The following is a 24,407-nucleotide window of genomic DNA, read 5'->3' as shown; positions in this document are numbered from 1 at the left end:
ACTGGTAGCCCTTCGCATTAATCACTACCCAAGAAGTAGCTCTTGCTTTCAAAAAGGTTGCTGACCCCTGCTATAGTTATTATCAATTGTGCTGAAGTTGTACTTTTCTATCTGCGCAAGATCGCGAGTCATCTCGTATCAGTGTTTGTGTCCAGAACATCGAGTGCCGTGACGCAGACAAAGCAGAGACAGGGCGATATCACGAGTTTTCATGAATAATCATATATTGTGTCCAACTGCTGAAATGACCCCCCCTTCCTTCAGAAGCAGCCTCAGTGATGTAACCAGGGGACGCCCGAATAAATAGAGGAGCACGTGGGCTGTGCCTCAGAGCGTGGTGGGCGATTGTAACCGAGTGTGCAGCCCCATACGTCTCTCCTCATTGGGCCAAATTGAACTCTGTCTCTGCATGATTCCTTGCTTCTTGTCTGTTTGATAGATGTCATCAGTGTTTGAACCTGACACGGGGCCAAGTGAGGCTGGATCCTATCCAATTAAATGACACGACGGGGCCCAGATTTTGCCCCGGGGCCTTGAGTTTGACACCTGTGTGCTAGCTCCCACGGATGGAGCTGTAAAGAAGCTTGTGGAACTAATGTCCATTTTTGTAATGATACTTTTGGTAACTCAAGATAAGACTTTAATGGTTCTGTGAAACCAGTACCGTGAAACACTTGGAGAGAAACCTACACGGTGCTTTTTGGCCCCGGGGCCTTGAGTTTGACACCTGTGCACTAGCGCCCATGGATGGAGCTGTGAAGAAGCTTCTGGAACTAATGTCCATTTTTGTAATGATACTTATGGTACCTCGAGATAAGAGTTGAATGGTTGTGTGAAACCCTTAAAGAGAAACCTACACGGTGCTCCTTGGGCGCTCAAAGCAGCACAATTTTAGCAAAAGAAACATTTTACGGTCGTGTAGCACAACCAACTGGTCATTTTATGAAGTTTTGACCTTTGGAGAGCAGCCCTCAATGTCATCTCTGTCAAACAACATCGACAGCTTCCCCATATTTTCATGGATAAATGTTTAAATATTCAACTAAAAGGTTATAATAATAATAATATATTTTATTTGTAAAAAAGCCCTTTACATTGAGTAAACAACCTCAAAGTGCTACAGTGTATTACAAAATAATAAAAAAATAAAATAAAAATTAAACATTTAAAAAGCTTTTTAAGCCTTTTTTTAAAAGCATCCACAGTCTGTGGTGCCCTCAGGTGATCAGGGAGAGCGTTCCATGTTTTGGATGATCTCTGTGCTTCACACTCTTGCCTGGAAAAAACCAAGTTATGTCCAACTCTAGCTACAAGCTAACGCTAGCGAGTAAGGGTTGGTCGGCTTTTACGGGGTTCACCGGAGGACATTTGGTGGCAAAAATGAATACGGTGAAAAACTGGTAAGGTGAGGCCCTGGTCTCCCAAAGCACAAAACATTGAACATAATGTGCCAACTTCACGGTTTTGACAGTTTAGTTAGCATTGTGCTAACAGGCTAGCAGGTTGTGACGTTGACAGGTGAAAAAAGGTGAGGCCGACCTGAGTATCGGGTACGCTCCACGTCCTGGTGCGGGTGTCGAACACGTTGACCTCGTTGTTCCAGCCCCAGTAGCGGAACAAGGTGCCTCCGATGATGGTCTAACCAGGAAAAAGGGGGCCAGTAAAAACCGTTGGTAACCTCAGGTGACGTCAGCACTTACCCAGGACATGTCCTCAATCACGAAGCTCCACGACGGCATGTTCCTCACCTCCGAGATGGTCTTGCAGCCGTAGCCCCCGAAGTAGACCAGCCTGCAGCCGAGCACAAGGACAACGTAAACGGGCGGTGGTGTGCCCCGGACTCACCTGCGCGCCAGTCCTCACCGCTCGCCGTGCACCCAGCAGCTGTGGTCGGTCCTGGGGGAGGGCGGCGTTCCCTGGGAGGCGACCACCGTCCTCCACGGGTAGCTGCGCTGTGTGAGGTCCACGCTGAACATCTACACAGGAAATGTGTCATCAGACAGCAGGAATATGGAGAACAGAAAGATCTGGAATCAAGGCTGGAGATGACAAATTTAAACTTGTGAAAAATGTCTCTCCTTTAAGGACAAGGTGGCTTCTATTCGGGTAAATCTTTCTCCTTCATTGAGTTTTAACGTGGCCACTCAGTGCTCGGTTGGGTTTTGTCACTTTGAGCCTGTGTCCATGCCCGAGCTTACAGGAATAGTCCACAAACTAAAACCCTGGTCCAGTCCCGCCTCACTTTTTTAAAGAAGTCTGGGACTCTATAGACTTGTCTGTTAGGGACATCATCAACAGCAGCTTGATTTCTGTCTCTGTGCCCTCTTTTTGTAAAAGAGCTGTTGTTGAGCCTTGGATTAAAAAACCAGGGGCCGTACTTATCAAGCTTCTTAGAGTGCCATTTTACACTTAAGTCCTGAGAATTTGCGAAATTTAGTCCTACTCTCAAACTTAAGAATAAAAGCTATTTATCAACTTTCTTAAGTCTAACAATCAGTCCTACTCTCCACGATATTTAAGAGACCTTCAGAGGTGTCCTAAGTCAGTGGTCCCCAACCACCGGTCCGCGGACCGATTGGTACCGGGCCGTGCAAGAAATTTAAAAAAATAAAAAATTAAAAAATTAAAAAAATTTGTTTTTATTTTTTAATTTTTTAAATTAAATCAACATAAAAACACTATATATACATATTGTGTATGTGTATGTCAATATAGATCAATACAGTCTGGAGGTATACAGTCCGTAAGCACACGATTGTATTTTTTTATGAGGATAAAAAAAAAAAAAAAAAAAAAAGAAATCACCACCCCCCCCTCAAGCGTTGACCGGTCCCCAGCTACAAAAAGGTTGGGGACCAGCAGGGGATGGCACTGAGGCGAGAGAGACGTGAGCGAACGTTCAGGGAGCGGAAGGATGTCCTGGCTTTGTTTGATGACGAGCAGCTGATTAAACGGTATCGTTCAGACCAGGGGTCACCAACCTTTTTGAAAGCAAGAGCTACTTCTTGGGTAGTGATTAATGCGAAAGGGCTACCAGTTTGATACACACTTCAATAAATTGCCAGAAATAGCCAATTTGCTCAATTTACCTTTAACTCTATGTTATTATTAATAATTAATGATATTTACACTTAATTGAACGGTTTAAAAGAGGAGAAAACACGAAAAAAATGACAATTAAATTTTGAAACAGTTTATTTTCAATTTCGACTCTTTAAAATTGAAAATTCAACCGAAAAAAAGAAGAGAAAAACTAGCTAATTCGAATCTTTTTGAAAAAATTCAAAAAATAATTTATGGAACATCATTAGTAATTTTTCCTGATTAAGATGAATTTTAGAATTTTGATGACATGTTTTAAATAGGTTAAAATCCAATCTACACTTTGTTAGAATATATAACAAATTGGACCAAGCTATATTTCTAACAAAGACAAATCATTATTTCTTCTAGGTTTTCCAGATCAAAAATTTTAAAAGAAATTCAAAAGACTTTGAAATAAGATTTAAATTTGATTCTACAGATTTTCCAGATTTGCCAGAATAATTTTTTTGAATTTTAATCATAATAAGTTTGAAGAAATATTTCACAAATATTCTTCGTCGAAAAAACAGAAGCTAAAATGAAGAATTAAATTAAAATGTATTTATTATTCTTTACAATAAAATAAAAAAAATACTTGAACATTGATTTAAATTGTCAGGAAAGAAAAGGAAGGAATTTAAAAGGTAAAAAGGTATATGTGTTTAAAAATCCTAAAATCATTTTTAAGGTTGTATTTTTTCTCTAAAATTGTCTTTCTGAAAGTTATAAGAAGCAAAGTAAAAAAATTAATGAATTTATTTAAACAAGTGAAGACCAAGTCTTTAAAATATTTTCTTGGATTTTCAAATTCTATTTGAGTTTTGTCTCTCTTAGAATTAAAAATGTCGAGACCAGCTTGCTAGTAAATAAATAAAATGTAAAAAATAGAGGCAGCTCACTGGTAAGTGCTGCTATTTGAGCTATTTTTAGAACAGGCCAGCGGGCTACTCATCTGGTCCTTACGGGCTACCTGGTGCCCGCGGGCACCGCGTTGGTGACCCCTGGTTTAGACAGAGCAGGTATTATTTTTGTCACAGATTTAATAATTTTCGATTGCTTGTTGATTTCTGCATGTGTCTGCAGTGGGCTAGTATATATAGAGCCACCCACACCACTTTCAAATTAGTTGCCTAATTAATGAATTGGAAAGAAAATATTATGAGAGTAGCGTATGTGTGTGTGTGGCCCTTTAATAGGTGACACAGTTATTAATATATCAATATATATCAATACAGTCTGCAAGGGATACAGTTATTAATATATCAATATATATCAATACAGTCTGCAAGGGATACAGTATTAATATTAACAATATATATCAATACAGTCTGCAAGGGATACAGTTATTAATATTAACAATATATCAATACAGTCTGCAAGGGATACAGTCCGTAAGCACACATGATTGTGCGTGCTGCTGCTCCACTAATAGTACTAACCTTTAACACTTCATTTTACTCATTTTCATTCATTACTAGTTTCTATGTAACTGTTTTTATATTGTTGTACTTTCTTTTTTATTCAAGAAAATGTTTTTAATTTATTCATCTTATTTTATTAATTTTTTTAAAAAAAGGACCTTATCTTCACCATACCTGGTTGTCCAAATTAGGCATAATAATGTGTTAATTCCACGTCTGTATATATCGGTATCGGTAATCAAGAGTTGGACAATATCGGGATATCGGCAAAAAGCCATTATCGGACATCCCTAGTCTTGACGGCAGGTACGGTTGAAATAAAAAGTGTTTCTCACCTTGCTGTCGGTCATTTTTTCTTAATAATGATCTGGCAGCATCCCACAAGACCCTCGGGTGCTGTGAATGTCAATCAAGTGACATCATACTGAAGATTTATGATCGCTCATTTTCAAGTCTATTTGTTTTAAATGCTCAAACAAGCTAATCTACTGTAGCGTTAGCATGTAGCTCACATAGCTAGGCTAAATCAAATCCAATCAAAAAAGTGTACTCGTCTGTAGCGTCTCACTTTGTTGCTGTAACCACGCGGGTCCAACCCCGCGAAGGCGTAGAAGGAGTCCCTCACGCAGGAGCCGCAGAAGCCCGTCAGGTCCCCAGGCGTGTCGCCGCTCATCTCCCGCCGCTCCCTGGTTAAAAACAGAAAGTATTTGTACGCTCCGGTTACGAATGGTTGGGTATGGTCAAAAAAAAAAAAAAAGAGCCAGGAGGACGTTACCATGCGCCGCTGTCCATGTCACACACCCACATCTCTGAGCAGGGGAGCCGCACGTCCTCACCATCCACCACCTGGACACAACAACAACATGCACCTCACTTTATTTGATGCTTTATTTGGTTTTTAAAGACTGCCTTGGATAAAAGAATATAGAGTAGAGTTCTATCCGAGTCCACATTCCATATCAGAAGGAAATATCAGCAGCAAAACAGGCCCAGAGCATAATACTACCACCACCATGCTTGACGGTAGGTTTGGTGTTCCTGGGATTAAAGGCCTCAGCTTTTCTCCTCCAAACATAATAATAATAATTAGGGATGTCCGATAATGGCTTTTTGCCGATATCCGATATTCCGATATTGTCCAACTCTTTAATTACCGATACCAATATCAACCGATACCGATACCAACCGATATATGCAGTCGTGGAATTAACACATTATTATGCCTAATTTGGACAACCAGGTATGGTGAAGATAAGGTACTTTTTAAAAAAATGAGTAAAATAAGATAAATAAATTAAAAACATTTTCTTGAATAAAAAAGAAAGTACAACAATATAAAAACAGTTATATAGAAACTAGTAATGAAGGAAAATGAGTAAAATGAAGTGTTAAAGGTTAGTACTATTAGTGGAGCAGCAGCACGCACAATCATGTGTGCTTACGGACTGTATCCCTTGCAGACTGTATTGATATATATTGATATATAATGTAGGAAGCAGAATATTAATAACAGAAAGAAACAACCCTTTTGTGTGAATGAGTGTAAATGGGGGAGGGAGGTTTTTTGGGTTGGTGCACTAATTGTAAGTGTATCTTGTGTTTTTTATGTGGATTTAATAAAAAAAAACTAACAAACAAAAAAAACGATACCGATAATAAAAAAACCGATACCGATAATTTCCGATATTACATTTTAACGCATATTTCGGCCGATAATATCGCCGATATTATCGGACATCTCTAATAATAATAATAATAGATTAAAATAAAAAATAAAATGTACATTTAAAATTTAAAAACATTTAAAAATTTAAAATTTAAATTTTTTTTTTTTAAATTTTGAATTTAATTTTTTTGTAATTTACACATTTAAAATTAAAAAAAATTAAAAATTTACAAAAATTTACAAAATTTAGAAATTTTAAATTTAAGAAAAGAAAAAATTTGCAAAAATTTAAAAATTTACAAAAATTTAAAAATTTACAAAAATTACAAATTTACAAAAAATGTCAAATTAAAAATTCACAAAAATTTTACAATTAAAAATTTACAAAAATTTTACAAAAATTTACAATTTTAATACATTTAAAAAAATGTATTAATAAAATCAAAAGATAATAAAAAAATTAATTAAAAAAAAATAAAAATACAAACTAGAACAGCCAAATAGCTAAAACTAGTATGCATACGTCTAAAAAAAGGCTTTTTTTAAAAAAAAATTAAAAAAAGGGTATTAAGCCTTTTTTGTGCACTAATTGTAAGTGTATCTTGTGTTTTTTATGTTGATTTGATTAAAAAAACCAAAAAAAAACCAAACAAAAAAAAAAACGATACTGATAATAAAAAAAAACGATACCGATAATTTCAGATATTACATTTTAACACATATATCGGCCCATAATATCGGCAGGCCGATATTATCGGACATCTCTAATAATAATAATAATAATACATTAAAATAAAAAATAAAATTTAAATTTAAAAACATTTAAAAATTTAAAATTTAAAACAAATTGTAAAACATTTTGAATTTAATTTTTTTTTTAAATTTACAAATTTAAAATTTAAAAAAATTAAAAATGTAAAAATTTTTAAGAAAAGAAAAAATTTACAAAAATTTTAAAATTTAAAAAAATTTACAAAAATTACAAATTTACAAAAAATTTAAAATTAAAAATTTACAAAAATTTTACAATTACGAAATTTACAAAAATTTACCATTTTAATACATTTAAAAAAATGTATTAATAAAATAAAAAGATAATAAAAAACTTAATTACAAAAATAAAAATACAAACTAGAACAGCCAAATAGTGAAAACTAGTATGCATACGTCTAAAAAAAGGCTTTTTTTTTTTTTTAAAAAAAGAAGAGTTTTTAAGCCTTTTTTGTGCACTAATTGTAGGTGTATCTTGTGTTTTTTATGTTGATTTAATTAAAAAAACAAAAAACAAAAAAAAACAAAACAAAACCGATACCGATAAAAAAAACGATACCGATAATTTCCGATATTACATTTTAACGCATATATCGGAAATCTCTAATAATAATAATAATAGATTAAAATAAAAAATACAATTTAAATTTAAAATTCAAAAACATTTAAAAATTAAAAATTTAAAACAAATTTTAAATTTTTTTGAATTTAATTGTTTTTTAAATTTACAAAGTTAAAATAATTTTTTTTTTAAAATTTACAAAAATTTACAAAATTTAAACATTTTAAATTTAAGAAAAGAAAAAACGTACAAAAATTTAATTTACAAAAATTTACAAAAATTACAAATTTACAAACAATTTAAAATTAAAAATTTACAAAAATTTTACAATTAAAAATTTACAAAAATTTTACAATTAAAACATTTACAAAAATTTACAATTTTAATACATTCAAAAAAATGTATTAATAAAATAAAAAGATAATAAAAAAATGTATTAAAAAAATAAAAATACAAACTAGAACAGCCAAATAGTTAAAACTAGTATGCATACGTCTAAAAAAAGGCTTTTTTTTTAAAAAAAAGAAAGGTTTTTAAGCCATTTTTGTGCACTAATTGTAAGTGTATCTTGTGTTTTTTATGTTGATTTAATTAAAAAACAAAAACAAAAAAAAAACAAAAAAAACGATACCGATAAAAAAAACGATACCGATAAAAAAAACGATACCGATCATTTCCGATATTACATTTTAACGCATATATCGGCCGATAATATCGGCAGGCCGATATCGGACTTCTCTAATAATAATAATAATAATAGATTAAAATAAAAAATAAAATTTGAATTTAAAATTTAAAAACATTTAAAAATTTCAAATTTAAAACAAATTTTAAAAAATTTTGAATTTAATTTTTTTTTTAATTTACAAATTTAAAATGTAAAAAAATTACAAATTTACAAAAATTTACAAAATTTTAAAATTTTAAATTCAAGAAAAGAAAAAATTTACAAAAATTACAAATTTACAAAAAATTTAAAATAAAAAATTTACAAAAATTTTACAGTTAAAAATTTACAAAAATTTTACAATTACAAAATTTAAAAAAATGTACAATTTTAATACATTTAAAAAAATGTATTAATAAAATAAAAAGATAATAAAAAAATGTATTAAAAAAATAAAAATACAAACTAGAACTGCCAAATAGCTAAAACTAGTATGCATACGTCTAAAAAAAGGCTTTTTTTTTAAAAAAAAAGGGTTTTTAAGCCTTTTTTGTGCACTAATTGTAAGTGTATCTTGTGTTTTTATGTTGATTTAATTTAAAAAAACAAAAACAAAAAAAAACCCGATACTGATAATAAAAAAAACGATACCGATAATTTCCAATATTACATTTTAACGCATATATCGGCCGATAATATCGGACATCTCTAATAATAATAATAATAGATTAAAATAAAAAATAAAATTGACATTTAAAATTTAAAAACATTAAAAAATTTAAAACAAATTAAAAAAAAAAAAAATTTAAATTTTTTTTTTAATTTACAAATTTTAAATTTAAATTTTTTTAAAATTTACAAAAATTCACAAAATTTTAAAATTTTAAATTTAAGAAAAGAAAAAATTTACAAAAATTACAAATTTACAAAAAATTTAAAATAAAAAATTTACAAAAATTTTACAATTAAAAATTTACAAAAATTTTACAATTACAAAATTTACAAAAATTTACAATTTTAATACATTTAAAAAAATGTATTAATAAAATAAAAAGATAATAAAAAAATTAATTAAAAAAATAAAAATACAAACTAGAACAGCCAAATAGCTAAAACTAGTATGCATACGTCTAAAAAAAAGGGCTTTTTTAAAAAAGAAGGTATTTTAAGCCTTTTTTAAAAGCATCCACAGTCTGTGGTGCTCTCAGGTGGTCAGGGAGAGCGTTCCACAGACTGGGAGCGGCGGAGCAGAAAGCCCGGTCTCCCATTGTTCCTAGCTTTGAGGTTGGAGGAGGTTAGCCTGTCCGGAGCGGAGGATTTGGGGGTGAGTAGTTCTTTGAGGTAGAGGGGGGCATTTCACTGGTGGGTTAGGAGGGAGACTTTGAATTCAACCCTGAGTGGAACAGGAAGCCAGTGAAGGTATTTGAGAGTTGGTGTGATACGGTCATATTTCCACACTCTCATCACATTGCTGGGTATTGTGGCCAAACTGCTCCATTTTTGTTTCATCTGACCACAGAACTTTCCTCCAGAAGGTCTTATCTTTGTCCATGTCATGTCAGACAAAACAAAGGTGAGGCCTTTGATCCCCAGGAACACCATGCCTACCGTCGAGCATGGTGGTGGTAGTATTATGCTCTGGGCCTGTTTTGCTGCCAATGGAACTGCTGCTTTAAACGGGACAATGAAAAAGGAGGATTAGCTCCAAATTGTTCAGGACAAGCTAAAACCATCAGCCCGGATGTTGGGCGCAGTTGGGTGTTCCAACAGGACAATTACCTTTTTATTGGCATTCAAATTTGAACTTTACAGTACAGATAACAAAATGTTGTTGCATTAGTGGCAGGGGACTTTAATCAAGCTAACATGAAAACTGTGTTCCCCCATTTCCATCAATATGTGAATTTTGCAACCAGGGGTGGAAGCAAGCTGGGCATGATGTACAGCAATATGAAGCACGCATATAACGCTGCACCCCACCCCCACCTCGGCTCCTCAGACCATCTATCTGTGATGCTAATTCCCGCATACAAGCCCCTGCTGATCAGAAAGCAAGCTACAGTCAAGCAGGTGACCACAATGACCCCAAACACACCTCAAAAGTGGTACAGGAATGGCTAAATCAGGCTAGAAGGAAGGTTTTAGAATGGCCTTCCTAACTTTAAAGGCTTGGACAATGCTGAAGAAACAAGTCCTTCGCATATTTTGAGTGTTCACACCAAAAAATCCTGAATTTTGATACATGACGCCATCCTGGAAGTCTGCCAACTCCTCTTGTATTAGCATGTTGTTGTTAGCATGCTACGTTTTATCCTAACTTTTTAGCAAATATAGTATGTTTACACCTACAAATAGTGCCTTTTGGTATTTCCTCTTACCCTGTCACGTTTCGCTCATTTCTTATGTTTAAACCTAAAAATCAGGATTTTTGATACTTGCCGCCATCTTGGAAGTATGCTATCGTCTTCTATATTAGCATGCTAACAATTTTTTGCCAGGTTTTTAGCTAATTTTGTATGCTCAAACCTAAAAATGAGAATTTTTGAAACTTGGCGCCATATTGGAAGTATGCTAACGTCTGCTAACGCCTCTTGTATTAGCATGTTGATTTTAGCAAGCTAACATTTTATCCAAACTTTTTAGCCAATATGTTATGTTTACACCTATAAATAGTGCCTTTAGATATTACCTCTTACCCTGTTACGTGCTACCATGTCATGTTTTATTTTTGCTAGCTTTTTTGCTAATTTCTTAGGTTTTAACCTAAGAATCATGATTTTTTTGTATTTGGCGCCATCTTGAAAGTATGCCATCGTCTTCTATATTAGCATGCTACCAATTTTTGTTAGGTTTATAGCTCATTTGTATGTTTAAACCTAAAAATGATGATTTCTGGTAACTTGGCGCCATCTTGGAAGCACGCTAACGTCTCTTATTAGCATGCAAATGTTAGCATGCTAACGTTTTAGCTCGTTTTGTATGGTTACTCCTGAAAACCACGGATTCGGCGCCATCTTACAAGTATCTAACTCTGATTTAGGCCCAAAAAACGAACAAAATGTCCGACTTCCTGTTTGTTTTCAAACATGGCTACTTTAGACTTCTTTGTTCGTCCTCTCACGAGAGACGTCCCCACCAAATTTGAAGATCGGTGAAAGCGGTGGCTGTGCCAATTTGTTAAAATCCTACAGGGGCCAATTTTGCGGAGATAATTGGGGGACTTTGCAAACTTTGGGGACTTTCGAAGCAAGTTAGGCTAAGAAATAGACGGAATGCGCACATTCCACACCAGTAACAGGCCCTTAGGTGTGATTGACAGGTAAGAATTTTGCTCGGGTGTGGCCCCGCCCCTTGAAGAGAACTGAAGGTCAGATTCTTAGAGCGTGTTCTCAGTGTGATGCTCAATGACACTTCTGAAGGGCAAAAAAATAAAAAGGAAGAATTTTTGTACGAGATCTATCTTGTCAGGCTGATTTTTTGGGCCCCATTAAAGAAAATGACATTGGGGCCCCTCTGGGCAAGTGCTGGGATTGAAGGACTTGACATTTTGTCTTGGTAGAAAGTCCTTAGAAGGCAACACTACATTAAAAATATAACAGCTTGTTTTTAAAACCGCTTAGGTCAGCACATTTGGACAAACTTGCACAAAAGAGGGTGTCCTAACTTTTTCCAGCGAGGGCCCCACACTTAAAAAAAAATATATTTAAAAACAATCTAAGTGAGTGGGGGCCTTTTTTATATTGTTCATTTCTAAAACCAATACAAAATGTATTTTTATTACTTTTAGGGGTCCCCTCAAGTTTGGCCCCCCGGGGAACCAGATGGGTCGGAGTTAGGGATGTCCGATAATGGCTTTTTGCCGATATGCCGATATTGTCCAACTCTTTAATTACCGATACCGATATCAACCGATATATACAGTCGTGGAATTAACACATTATTACGCCTAATTTGGACAACCAGGTATGATGAAGATAAGGTACTTTTTTAAAAAATGAATCAAATAAAATAAGATAAATAAATTAAAAACATTTTCTTGAATAAAAAACAATATAAAAACAGTTACATAGAAACTAGTAATGAATGAAAATGAGTAAAATTAAGTGTTAAAGGTTAGTACTATTAGTGGACCAGCAGCTTACGGACTGTATCCCTTGCAGACTGGATTGATATATATTGATATATAATGTAGGAAGCAGAATATTAATAACAGAAAGAAACAACCCTTTTGTGTGAATGAGTGTAAATGGGGGAGGGAGGTTTTTTGGCTTGGTGCACTAATTGTAAGTGTATCTTGTGTTTTTTATGTGGATTTAATTAAAAAAAACAAAAAACAAAAAACAAAAAAACGATACTGATAATAAATAAACGATACCGATAATTTTCGATATTACATTTTAACGCATTTATCGGCCGATAATATCGGCATACCGATATTATTATTATTATTATTATGACTCAGACTAGAGATGTCCGATAATATCGGCAGACTGATATTATTATTATTATTATCATTATGACTCAGACTAGAGATGTCCGATAATGTCGGCAGACCGATATTATTATTATTATTATTATTATTATTATGACTCAGACTAGAGATGTCCGATAATGTCGGCAGACCGATATTATTATTATTATTATTATTATTATTATGACTCAGACTAGAGATGTCCGATAATGTCGGCAGACCGATATTATTATTATTATTATTATTATTATTATGACTCAGACTAGAGATGTCCGATAATGTCGGCAGACCGATATTATTATTATTATTATTATTATTATTATGACTCAGACTAGAGATGTCCGATAATGTCGGCAGACCGATATTATTATTATTATTATTATTATGACTCAGACTAGAGATGTCCGATAATATCGGCAGACCGATATTATTATTATTATTATTATTATTATTATTATTATATCGGTCTGCCGACATTATCGGACATCTCTAGTCTGAGTCATAATAATAATAATAATAATAATATCGGTCTGCCGATATTATCGGACATCTCTAGTCTGAGTCATAATAATAATAATAATAATAATAATAATGACTCAGACTAGAGATGTCCGATAATGTCGGCAGACCGATATTATTATTATTATTATTATTATTATTATTATTATGACTCAGACTAGAGATGTCCGATAATATCGGCAGACCGATATTATCGGACATCTCTAGTTTGAGTCATACATTTTTTTTTTTAAATAAGTCATTTTTGTATTTTTTTCATTCAACACTTCAATCTCTAGAACAACAACATGAAGTTACAAATGTTTCACCCCGTTTGACAAAAACATGTTTTTAATGGGAAAAAAACAAATATGCAATCTTTTACCCCCAAAAATGTTGAAAGTGGAATATTTGATGTGAAGTCATTAAGTCAATACTTTGATATATTGATTTTAATTCATTATTTTTTGAGTAATGATTGTATAAAGAGAAAAAAAAAAAAAAATCACACGTTCTTCAACTAATGTCTCCATATCAATATTTTGGTACCAGAACCTAAATGTATTTCAATACTTTTCTAAATAAAAGAGGAGCACAAAAAATGTCATTTATTGTCTTTATTTAATAAAAAAATGTTAGTGTACATGAAACATGTTTATTATTGTCATTTAGTCCTTCAATAAACCGGTGCACAGGTGAGAACAGGTGACGTCACCGGTGCACAGGTGACATCACCTGATGTCACCGGTGCAATGGTAACGTCACCTGACATCACCTGTGCACTGTTGGTGTGTACAGGTAACGTAACCTGACGTCACCTGTGCAGAGGTGACGTCACCTGTTCTCACCTGTGCACTGTGGGTGTGTACAGGTAATGTCACCTAACATCAGTGTGCACAGGTGACGTCACCTGACGTCACCGGTGCACAGGTGACATCACCTGACGTCACCGGTGACGTCAGGTGATGTCACCTGTACACACCAACAGTGTACAGGTGACATCACCTGACGTCACCTGTCATCACCTGTGCACTGTTGGTGTGCACAGGTGACATCACCTGACGTCACTGGACCTGACATCACCGGTGCACAGGTGACATCACCTGACGTCACCGGTGCAATGGTAACGTCACCCGTCGTCACCTGTGCACTGTGGGTGTGTACAGGTAACGTAACCTAACATCAGTGTGCACAGGTGACGTCACCTGACGTCACCGGTGCAATGGAAACATCACCTGTCATCACCTGTGCACTGTTGGTGTGCACAGGTAACATCACCTGACCTGACATCACCGGTGCACAGGTGACGTCACCTGTCCTCACCTGTCCACTGTTGGTGTGTACAGTTAACGTCACCTGACGTCACCTGTGCAACGGTAATGTCACCTGTGCACTGTTGGTGTGTACAGGTGACGTCACCTGAGCAATGGTGACGTCACTTGACGTGATGGTGTTGAAAGCCACGCACCTGGAAGCCCCCCAAGACGTGCAGGCTGTTGTCGTGGATGAAGGCGGAGTGGTTGATCCTCTCGAGCCTGCTGGTCGACGCCGCAGTCATCGTGGAGCCGCGAACTAACTAACTAACTAACTAACTAACTAACTAACTAACTAACTAACTTCTGCTGCCTAAAAGTCGCTAAAAGTGTCCAAGAAAAGAAAGCAAAGAGCGGCGGAGAGGACGAGCGGCGCGTAGGAGGAAGAGAGTTTTAGTGTTGAAGGCGCTGCGCTGCCCCGTCACGTCACGTCACGTCACGCACTCCTCCCCGTGCGCGCGCGGGCGGCTCCCTTTGTAAACATCGTCACCTGTCGCGCGCAGGTGCGATCGATTTAATTAGGACTTGGCTCAGCGGGCACGTGATTAGCAGCGATGACCTCACACGTCTGTGACGTCACAGCTCTTTTTTATTCTACTATTCTTTTCCACTTTCACTTTGTACACTTTCACTTTGTACGTGTCTTATAGAGGAAACAAACAATAAATCCATCTGGAGATAAAGCAACACAAGAAAGTACTCTAGAGCAGTGGTCCCCAACCACCGGGCCGCGGACCGCCGATTGGTAAGGGGCCGCACAAGAAATAAAAAAAAAATTAAAAAAAATGTATTAAATCAATATAAAAACACAATATATACATTATATATCAATATATATCAATACAGTCTGCAGGGATACAGTCCGTAAGCACACATGATTGTATTTATTTATGTAAAAAAAAAAAAAAAATTTTATTTTTTTTTTTAAATCCCCCCCACCGGTCCATGGGACAAATTTTTAAGCGTTGACCGGTCCGCAGCTACAAAAAGGTTGGGGACCACTTCTCTAAAGCAGTGGTCCCCAACCACCGGGCCGCGGACCGATTGGTACCGGGCCGCACAATAAATAAAAAATAAAAAAATAAAATAAAAAAATAAAATTATTAAATCAATATAAAAACACAATATGTACATTATATATCAATATATATCAATACAGTCTGCAGGGATACAGTCCGTAAGCACACATGATTGTATTTATTTATGAAAAAAAAAAAAAAAAAAAGCATTTGTTGACAAAGTGGTGACCCTCGCCCCATCCTTGTTTGTGAATGACTGAGCATTTCATGGAATCTACTTGTATAGCCAATCATGGCACCCACCTGTTCCCAATTAGCCTGCACACCTGTGGGATGTTCCAAATAAGTGTTTGATGAGCATTCCTCAACTTTATCAGTATTTATTGCCACCTTTCCCAACTTCTTTGTCACGTGTTGCTGGCATCAAATTATAAAGTTAATGATTATTTGCAAGAAAAAAAAAAAAAGTTTATGAGTTTGAACATGAAATATGTTGTCTTTGTAGCATATTCAACTGAATATGGCTTGAAAAGGATTTGCAAATCATTGTATTCCATTTATATTTACATCTAACACCATTTCCCAACTCATATGGAAACGGGGTTTGTACAAGACAAGTTGTGTAGTATGTTGACTATTTTATTGAAGGACTAAATGACAATAATAAACATATGTTTCATGTACACTAACATTTGTTGTTACAATAAAGACAATAATGACATTTTTTGTGCTCCCCTTTATTTTCTACTTAGTTCCTACTCCTACTTCCTTGTCCAACAAGCACACATTTATATTTCTTTGATAACCAAAAGAAATAAAAATGTGTGGACTATCTTGTTGCTTAATAGAATAATATTCATGTGGAGCAAATATCACGTTTTCTGTGACAAAATTGACAGAACATAAAGATTTATCCAGAACATTCCTTTATTATTTCCTTCTGCAGGCAACATAACAACATGGGTCAGCACACATTACATCACATGATGTGGCGGGCCATTTAAAATGATGTGGCAGACAACATGAAATAACGTGGCGTACCACTTACAGTTGTGTGGCAGACGACATTAAATGATGTGGCGGGCCATTTATAAATAATGTGGCGGGCCATTTAAAAATATTGTGGCGGGCCATTTAAAAATAATGTGGCAGGCCACATAAAATGATGTGGCAGACTACAATAATGTGTCAGCTACACAAAATGATGTGGCAGACTACAATAATGTGTCAGCTACACAAAATGATGTGGCAGACTACAATAATGTGTCAGCTACACAAAATGATGTGGCGGACCACATAAAAGGATGCAGCAGGCTACATGAAAGGATGCCAAGTGGGCCATTTAAAATAAAGTGGCGGACCACTTAAAACGACATGGCGGGCCACTTCAATAATGTGTCAGAGTACATAAAATTATGTGTCAGACCACATCAAACGACATGGCGGGCCACTTCAATAATGTGTCACAGTACATAAAATTATGTGTCAGACCACTTAAAACGACATGGCGGGCCACTTCAAATAAAGTGGAAGACCACATCAAATGACATGGTGGGCCACATCAAATAAAGTGGAAGACCATTTCAAATAAAGTGGAAGACCACATCAAATGACATGGTGGGCCACATCAAATAAAGTGGAAGACCATTTCAAATAAATTGGAAGACCACATCAAATGACATGGTGGGCCACATCAAATAAAGTGGAAGACCATTTCAAATAAAGTGGAAGACCACATCAAATGACATGGCGGGCCACATCAAATAAAGTGGAAGACCACATGACATGGCGGGCGGGCCACATCAAAAAAAGTGGAAGACCACATCAAATGACATGGTGGGCCACTTCAAATAAAGTGGAAGACCACATCAAATAAAGTGGAAGACCACCTCAAATGACATGGCGGGCCAATTCAAATAAAGTGGAAGACCACGTTAAATAAAGTGGAAGACCACCTCAAATGATATGGCGGGCCACTTCAAATAAAGTGGAAGACCACTTCTAATAAAGTGGAAGACCACCTCAAATTACATGGCGGGCCACTTCAAATAAAGTGGAAGACCACATCAAATGACATGGCGGGCCACTTCAAATAAAGTGGAAGACCACATTAAATAAAGTGGAAGACCACATCAAATGACATGGCACGCCACATTAAATAAAGTGGAAGACCGCCAAAAATAAAGTGGAAGACCACGTCAAATGACATGGCGGGCTACATTAAATAAAGTGGACGACCACATTAAATAAAGTGGAAGACCACGTTAAATAACATGGTGGGCCACTTTAAATAAAGTGGACGACCACATTAAATAACATGGTGGGCCACTTTAAATAAAGTGGAAGACCACATTAAATAAAGTGGAAGACCACATTAAATAACATGGTGGGCCAAATTAAATAAAGTGGAAGACCACATTAAATAAAGTGGAAGACCACATCAAATGACATGGCAGGCCACATTAAATAAAGTGGAAGACCGCAAAAAATAAAGTGGAAGACCACATCAAATGACATGGCGGGCCACTTTAAATAAAGTGGACGACCACATTAAATAAAGTGGAAGACCACGTTAAATAACATGGTGGGCCAATTTAAATAAAGTGGACGACCACATTAAATAAAGTGGACGACCACCTTAAATAACATGGTGGGCCACTTTAAATAAAGTGGAAGACCACGTTAAATAAAGTGGTAGACCACATCAAATAAAGTGGACGACCACCTTAAATAACATGGTGGGCCACTTTAAATAAAGTGGAAGACCACATTAAATAAAGTAGAAGACCACATCAAATGACATGGCGGGCCACATTAAATAAAGTGTCAGGTCAGGCAGAATATTGTGGCAGCCAATATAAAATGACATTTAAAAATCATGTGGCAGATGTGTCTGTTTAGTTTGTCCACTCAGGAGGACAATGCCATAGAGTGGAGGTGACTCAATCAGAAAATGACATCATCATGACATCATCATGACATCATCATGTCAGTCACAGTCTTCTTCAGTTCCAGCAACAATGAAAAGAAGTCATGTGGTGGATGCAGGAGATAGATGACATGTAAGAAGTCATGTGGTGGATGCAGGAGATAGATGACATGTAAGAAGTCATGTGGTGGATGCAGCAGATAGATGACATGTAAGAAGTCATGTGGTGGATGCAACAGATAGATGACATGTAAGAAGTCATGTGGTGGATGCAGGAGATAGATGACATGTAAGAAGTCATGTGGTGGATGCAGCAGATAGATGACATGTAAGAAGTCATGTGGTGGATGCAGCAGATAGATGACATGTAAGAAGTCATGTGGTGGATGCAGCAGATAGATGACATGTAAGAAGTCATGTGGTGGATGCAGCAGATAGATGACATGTAAGAAGTCATGTGGTGGATGCAGCAGATAGATGACATGTAAGAAGTCATGTGGTGGATGCAGCAGATAGATGACATGTAAGAAGTCATGTGGTGGATGCAGCAGATAGATGACATGTAAGAAGTCATGTGGTGGATGCAGCAGATAGATGACATGTAAGAAGTCATGTGGTGGATGCAGCAGATAGATGACATGTAAGAAGTCATGTGGTGGATGCAGCAGATAGATGACATGTAAGAAGTCATGTGGTGGATGCAGCAGATAGATGACATGTAAGAAGTCATGTGGTGGATGCAGCAGATAGATGACATGTAAGAAGTCATGTGGTGGATGCAGCAGATAGATGACATGTAAGAAGTCATGTGGTGGATGCAGCAGATAGATGACATGTAAGAAGTCATGTGGTGGATGCAGGAGATAGATGACATGTAAGAAGTCATGTGGTGGATGCAGGAGATAGATGACATGTAAGAAGTCATGTGGTGGATGCAGGAGATAGATGACATGTAAGAAGTCATGTGGTGGATGCAGCAGATAGATGACATGTAAGAAGTCATGTGGTGGATGCAGCAGATAGATGACATGTAAGAAGTCATGTGGTGGATGCAGCAGATAGATGACATGTAAGAAGTCATGTGGTGGATGCAGCAGATAGATGACATGTAAGAAGTCATGTGGTGGATGCAGCAGATAGATGACATGTAAGAAGTCATGTGGTGGATGCAGCAGATAGATGACATGTAAGAAGTCATGTGGTGGATGCAGCAGATAGATGACATGTAAGAAGTCATGTGGTGGATGCAGGAGATAGATGACATGTAAGAAGTCATGTGGTGGATGCAGCAGATAGATGACATGTAAGAAGTCATGTGGTGGATGCAGGAGATAGATGACATGTAAGAAGTCATGTGGTGGATGCAGGAGATAGATGACATGTAAGAAGTCATGTGGTGGATGCAGCAGATAGATGACATGTAAGAAGTCATGTGGTGGATGCAGCAGATAGATGACATGTAAGAAGTCATGTGGTGGATGCAGCAGATAGATGACATGTAAGAAGTCATGTGGTGGATGCAGCAGATAGATGACATGTAAGAAGTCATGTGGTGGATGCAGGAGATAGATGACATGTAAGAAGTCATGTGGTGGATGCAGCAGATAGATGACATGTAAGAAGTCATGTGGTGGATGCAGGAGATAGATGACATGTAAGAAGTCATGTGGTGGATGCAGGAGATAGATGACATGTAAGAAGTCATGTGGTGGATGCAGGAGATAGATGACATGTAAGAAGTCATGTGGTGGATGCAGCAGATAGATGACATGTAAGAAGTCATGTGGTGGATGCAGCAGATAGATGACATGTAAGAAGTCATGTGGTGGATGCAGCAGATAGATGACATGTAAGAAGTCATGTGGTGGATGCAGCAGATAGATGACATGTAAGAAGTCATGTGGTGGATGCAGCAGATAGATGACATGTAAGAAGTCATGTGGTGGATGCAGCAGATAGATGACATGTAAGAAGTCATGTGGTGGATGCAGCAGATAGATGACATGTAAGAAGTCATGTGGTGGATGCAGGAGATAGATGACATGTAAGAAGTCATGTGGTGGATGCAGGAGATAGATGACATGTAAGAAGTCATGTGGTGGATGCAGGAGATAGATGACATGTAAGAAGTCATGTGGTGGATGCAGGAGATAGATGACATGTAAGAAGTCATGTGGTGGATGCAGCAGATAGATGACATGTAAGAAGTCATGTGGTGGATGCAGGAGATAGATGACATGTAAGAAGTCATGTGGTGGATGCAGCAGATAGATGACATGTAAGAAGTCATGTGGTGGATGCAGGAGATAGATGACATGTAAGAAGTCATGTGGTGGATGCAGCAGATAGATGACATGTAAGAAGTCATGTGGTGGATGCAGGAGATAGATGACATGTAAGAAGTCATGTGGTGGATGCAGCAGATAGATGACATGTAAGAAGTCATGTGGTGGATGCAGGAGATAGATGACATGTAAGAAGTCATGTGGTGGATGCAGGAGATAGATGACATGTAAGAAGTCATGTGGTGGATGCAGGAGATAGATGACATGTAAGAAGTCATGTGGTGGATGCAGGAGATAGATGACATGTAAGAAGTCATGTGGTGGATGCAGGAGATAGATGACATGTAAGAAGTCATGTGGTGGATGCAGGAGATAGATGACATGTAAGAAGTCATGTGGTGGATGCAGCAGATAGATGACATGTAAGAAGTCATGTGGTGGATGCAGCAGATAGATGACATGTAAGAAGTCATGTGGTGGATGCAGGAGATAGATGACATGTAAGAAGTCATGTGGTGGATGCAGGAGATAGATGACATGTAAGAAGTCATGTGGTGGATGCAGCAGATATATGACATGTAAGAAGTCATGTGGTGGATGCAGGAGATAGATGACATGTAAGAAGTCATGTGGTGGATGCAGCAGATAGATGACATGTAAGAAGTCATGTGGTGGATGCAGCAGATAGATGACATGTAAGAAGTCATGTGGTGGATGCAGCAGATAGATGACATGTAAGAAGTCATGTGGTGGATGCAGCAGATAGATGACATGTAAGAAGTCATGTGGTGGATGCAGGAGATAGATGACATGTAAGAAGTCATGTGGTGGATGCAGCAGATAGATGACATGTAAGAAGTCATGTGGTGGATGCAGCAGATAGATGACATGTAAGAAGTCATGTGGTGGATGCAGGAGATAGATGACATGTAAGAAGTCATGTGGTGGATGCAGCAGATAGATGACATGTAAGAAGTCATGTGGTGGATGCAGGAGATAGATGACATGTAAGAAGTCATGTGGTGGATGCAGGAGATAGATGACATGTAAGAAGTCATGTGGTGGATGCAGGAGATAGATGACATGTAAGAAGTCATGTGGTGGATGCAGGAGATAGATGACATGTAAGAAGTCATGTGGTGGATGCAGCAGATAGATGACATGTAAGAAGTCATGTGGTGGATGCAGGAGATAGATGACATGTAAGAAGTCATGTGGTGGATGCAGCAGATAGATGACATGTAAGAAGTCATGTGGTGGATGCAGGAGATAGATGACATGTAAGAAGTCATGTGGTGGATGCAGCAGATAGATGACATGTAAGAAGTCATGTGGTGGATGCAGCAGATAGATGACATGTAAGAAGTCATGTGGTGGATGCAGCAGATAGATGACATGTAAGAAGTCATGTGGTGGATGCAGCAGATAGATGACATGTAAGAAGTCATGTGGTGGATGCAGCAGATAGATGACATGTAAGAAGTCATGTGGTGGATGCAGGAGATAGATGACATGTAAGAAGTCATGTGGTGGATGCAGGAGATAGATGACATGTAAGAAGTCATGTGGTGGATGCAGCAGATAGATGACATGTAAGAAGTCATGTGGTGGATGCAGCAGATAGATGACATGTAAGAAGTCATGTGGTGGATGCAGCAGATAGATGACATGTAAGAAGTCATGTGGTGGATGCAGGAGATAGATGACATGTAAGAAGTCATGTGGTGGATGCAGGAGATAGATGACATGTAAGAAGTCATGTGGTGGATGCAGGAGATAGATGACATGTAAGAAGTCATGTGGTGGATGCAGCAGATAGATGACATGTAAGAAGTCATGTGGTGGATGCAGGAGATAGATGACATGTAAGAAGTCATGTGGTGGATGCAGCAGATAGATGACATGTAAGAAGTCATGTGGTGGATGCAGGAGATAGATGACATGTAAGAAGTCATGTGGTGGATGCAGGAGATAGATGACATGTAAGAAGTCATGTGGTGGATGCAGCAGATAGATGACATGTAAGAAGTCATGTGGTGGATGCAGGAGATAGATGACATGTAAGAAGTCATGTGGTGGATGCAGGAGATAGATGACATGTAAGAAGTCATGTGGTGGATGCAGCAGATAGATGACATGTAAGAAGTCATGTGGTGGATGCAGCAGATAGATGACATGTAAGAAGTCATGTGGTGGATGCAGCAGATAGATGACATGTAAGAAGTCATGTGGTGGATGCAGGAGATAGATGACATGTAAGAAGTCATGTGGTGGATGCAGGAGATAGATGACATGTAAGAAGTCATGTGGTGGATGCAGCAGATAGATGACATGTAAGAAGTCATGTGGTGGATGCAGGAGATAGATGACATGTAAGAAGTCATGTGGTGGATGCAGGAGATAGATGACATGTAAGAAGTCATGTGGTGGATGCAGGAGATAGATGACATGTAAGAAGTCATGTGGTGGATGCAGCAGATAGATGACATGTAAGAAGTCATGTGGTGGATGCAGCAGATAGATGACATGTAAGAAGTCATGTGGTGGATGCAGCAGATAGATGACATGTAAGAAGTCATGTGGTGGATGCAGCAGATAGATGACATGTAAGAAGTCATGTGGTGGATGCAGCAGATAGATGACATGTAAGAAGTCATGTGGTGGATGCAGGAGATAGATGACATGTAAGAAGTCATGTGGTGGATGCAGCAGATAGATGACATGTAAGAAGTCATGTGGTGGATGCAGCAGATAGATGACATGTAAGAAGTCATGTGGTGGATGCAGGAGATAGATGACATGTAAGAAGTCATGTGGTGGATGCAGCAGATAGATGACATGTAAGAAGTCATGTGGTGGATGCAGGAGATAGATGACATGTAAGAAGTCATGTGGTGGATGCAGGAGATAGATGACATGTAAGAAGTCATGTGGTGGATGCAGCAGATAGATGACATGTAAGAAGTCATGTGGTGGATGCAGGAGATAGATGACATGTAAGAAGTCATGTGGTGGATGCAGCAGATAGATGACATGTAAGAAGTCATGTGGTGGATGCAGGAGATAGATGACATGTAAGAAGTCATGTGGTGGATGCAGCAGATAGATGACATGTAAGAAGTCATGTGGTGGATGCAGCAGATAGATGACATGTAAGAAGTCATGTGGTGGATGCAGCAGATAGATGACATGTAAGAAGTCATGTGGTGGATGCAGCAGATAGATGACATGTAAGAAGTCATGTGGTGGATGCAGCAGATAGATGACATGTAAGAAGTCATGTGGTGGATGCAGGAGATAGATGACATGTAAGAAGTCATGTGGTGGATGCAGCAGATAGATGACATGTAAGAAGTCATGTGGTGGATGCAGGAGATAGATGACATGTAAGAAGTCATGTGGTGGATGCAGGAGATAGATGACATGTAAGAAGTCATGTGGTGGATGCAGCAGATAGATGACATGTAAGAAGTCATGTGGTGGATGCAGCAGATAGATGACATGTAAGAAGTCATGTGGTGGATGCAGCAGATAGATGACATGTAAGAAGTCATGTGGTGGATGCAGGAGATAGATGACATGTAAGAAGTCATGTGGTGGATGCAGGAGATAGATGACATGTAAGAAGTCATGTGGTGGATGCAGGAGATAGATGACATGTAAGAAGTCATGTGGTGGATGCAGCAGATAGATGACATGTAAGAAGTCATGTGGTGGATGC

The 24,407-nt window shown here is 37.3% G+C and overlaps 1 protein-coding gene across 1 annotated transcript in view; it reads right to left on the bottom strand.

Moving 5' to 3' along the window:
- The window catches only part of LOC133655214 (kelch domain-containing protein 1-like), a 28,126-nt gene extending 13,216 nt beyond the window's left edge, over positions 1–14,910 (bottom strand). The window contains exons 1-6 of the mRNA XM_062055181.1: positions 14,609–14,910; positions 5,281–5,351; positions 5,074–5,191; positions 1,864–1,976; positions 1,701–1,791; positions 1,540–1,638 (exon numbers count right to left, since the gene is read on the bottom strand). Of these exons, the coding sequence (XP_061911165.1) occupies positions 1,540–1,638; positions 1,701–1,791; positions 1,864–1,976; positions 5,074–5,191; positions 5,281–5,351; positions 14,609–14,698 (582 nt within the window). The 5' untranslated portion in view covers positions 14,699–14,910. The remainder of the gene's footprint in view (positions 1–1,539; positions 1,639–1,700; positions 1,792–1,863; positions 1,977–5,073; positions 5,192–5,280; positions 5,352–14,608) is intronic.
- Positions 14,911–24,407: the final 9,497 nt, after the last annotated feature.

This window comes from Entelurus aequoreus, linkage group LG08 (assembly GCF_033978785.1).
Source record: "Entelurus aequoreus isolate RoL-2023_Sb linkage group LG08, RoL_Eaeq_v1.1, whole genome shotgun sequence".
NCBI lineage: Eukaryota > Metazoa > Chordata > Actinopteri > Syngnathiformes > Syngnathidae > Entelurus > Entelurus aequoreus.
This window is presented reverse-complemented; position numbering and strand designations above follow the sequence as displayed.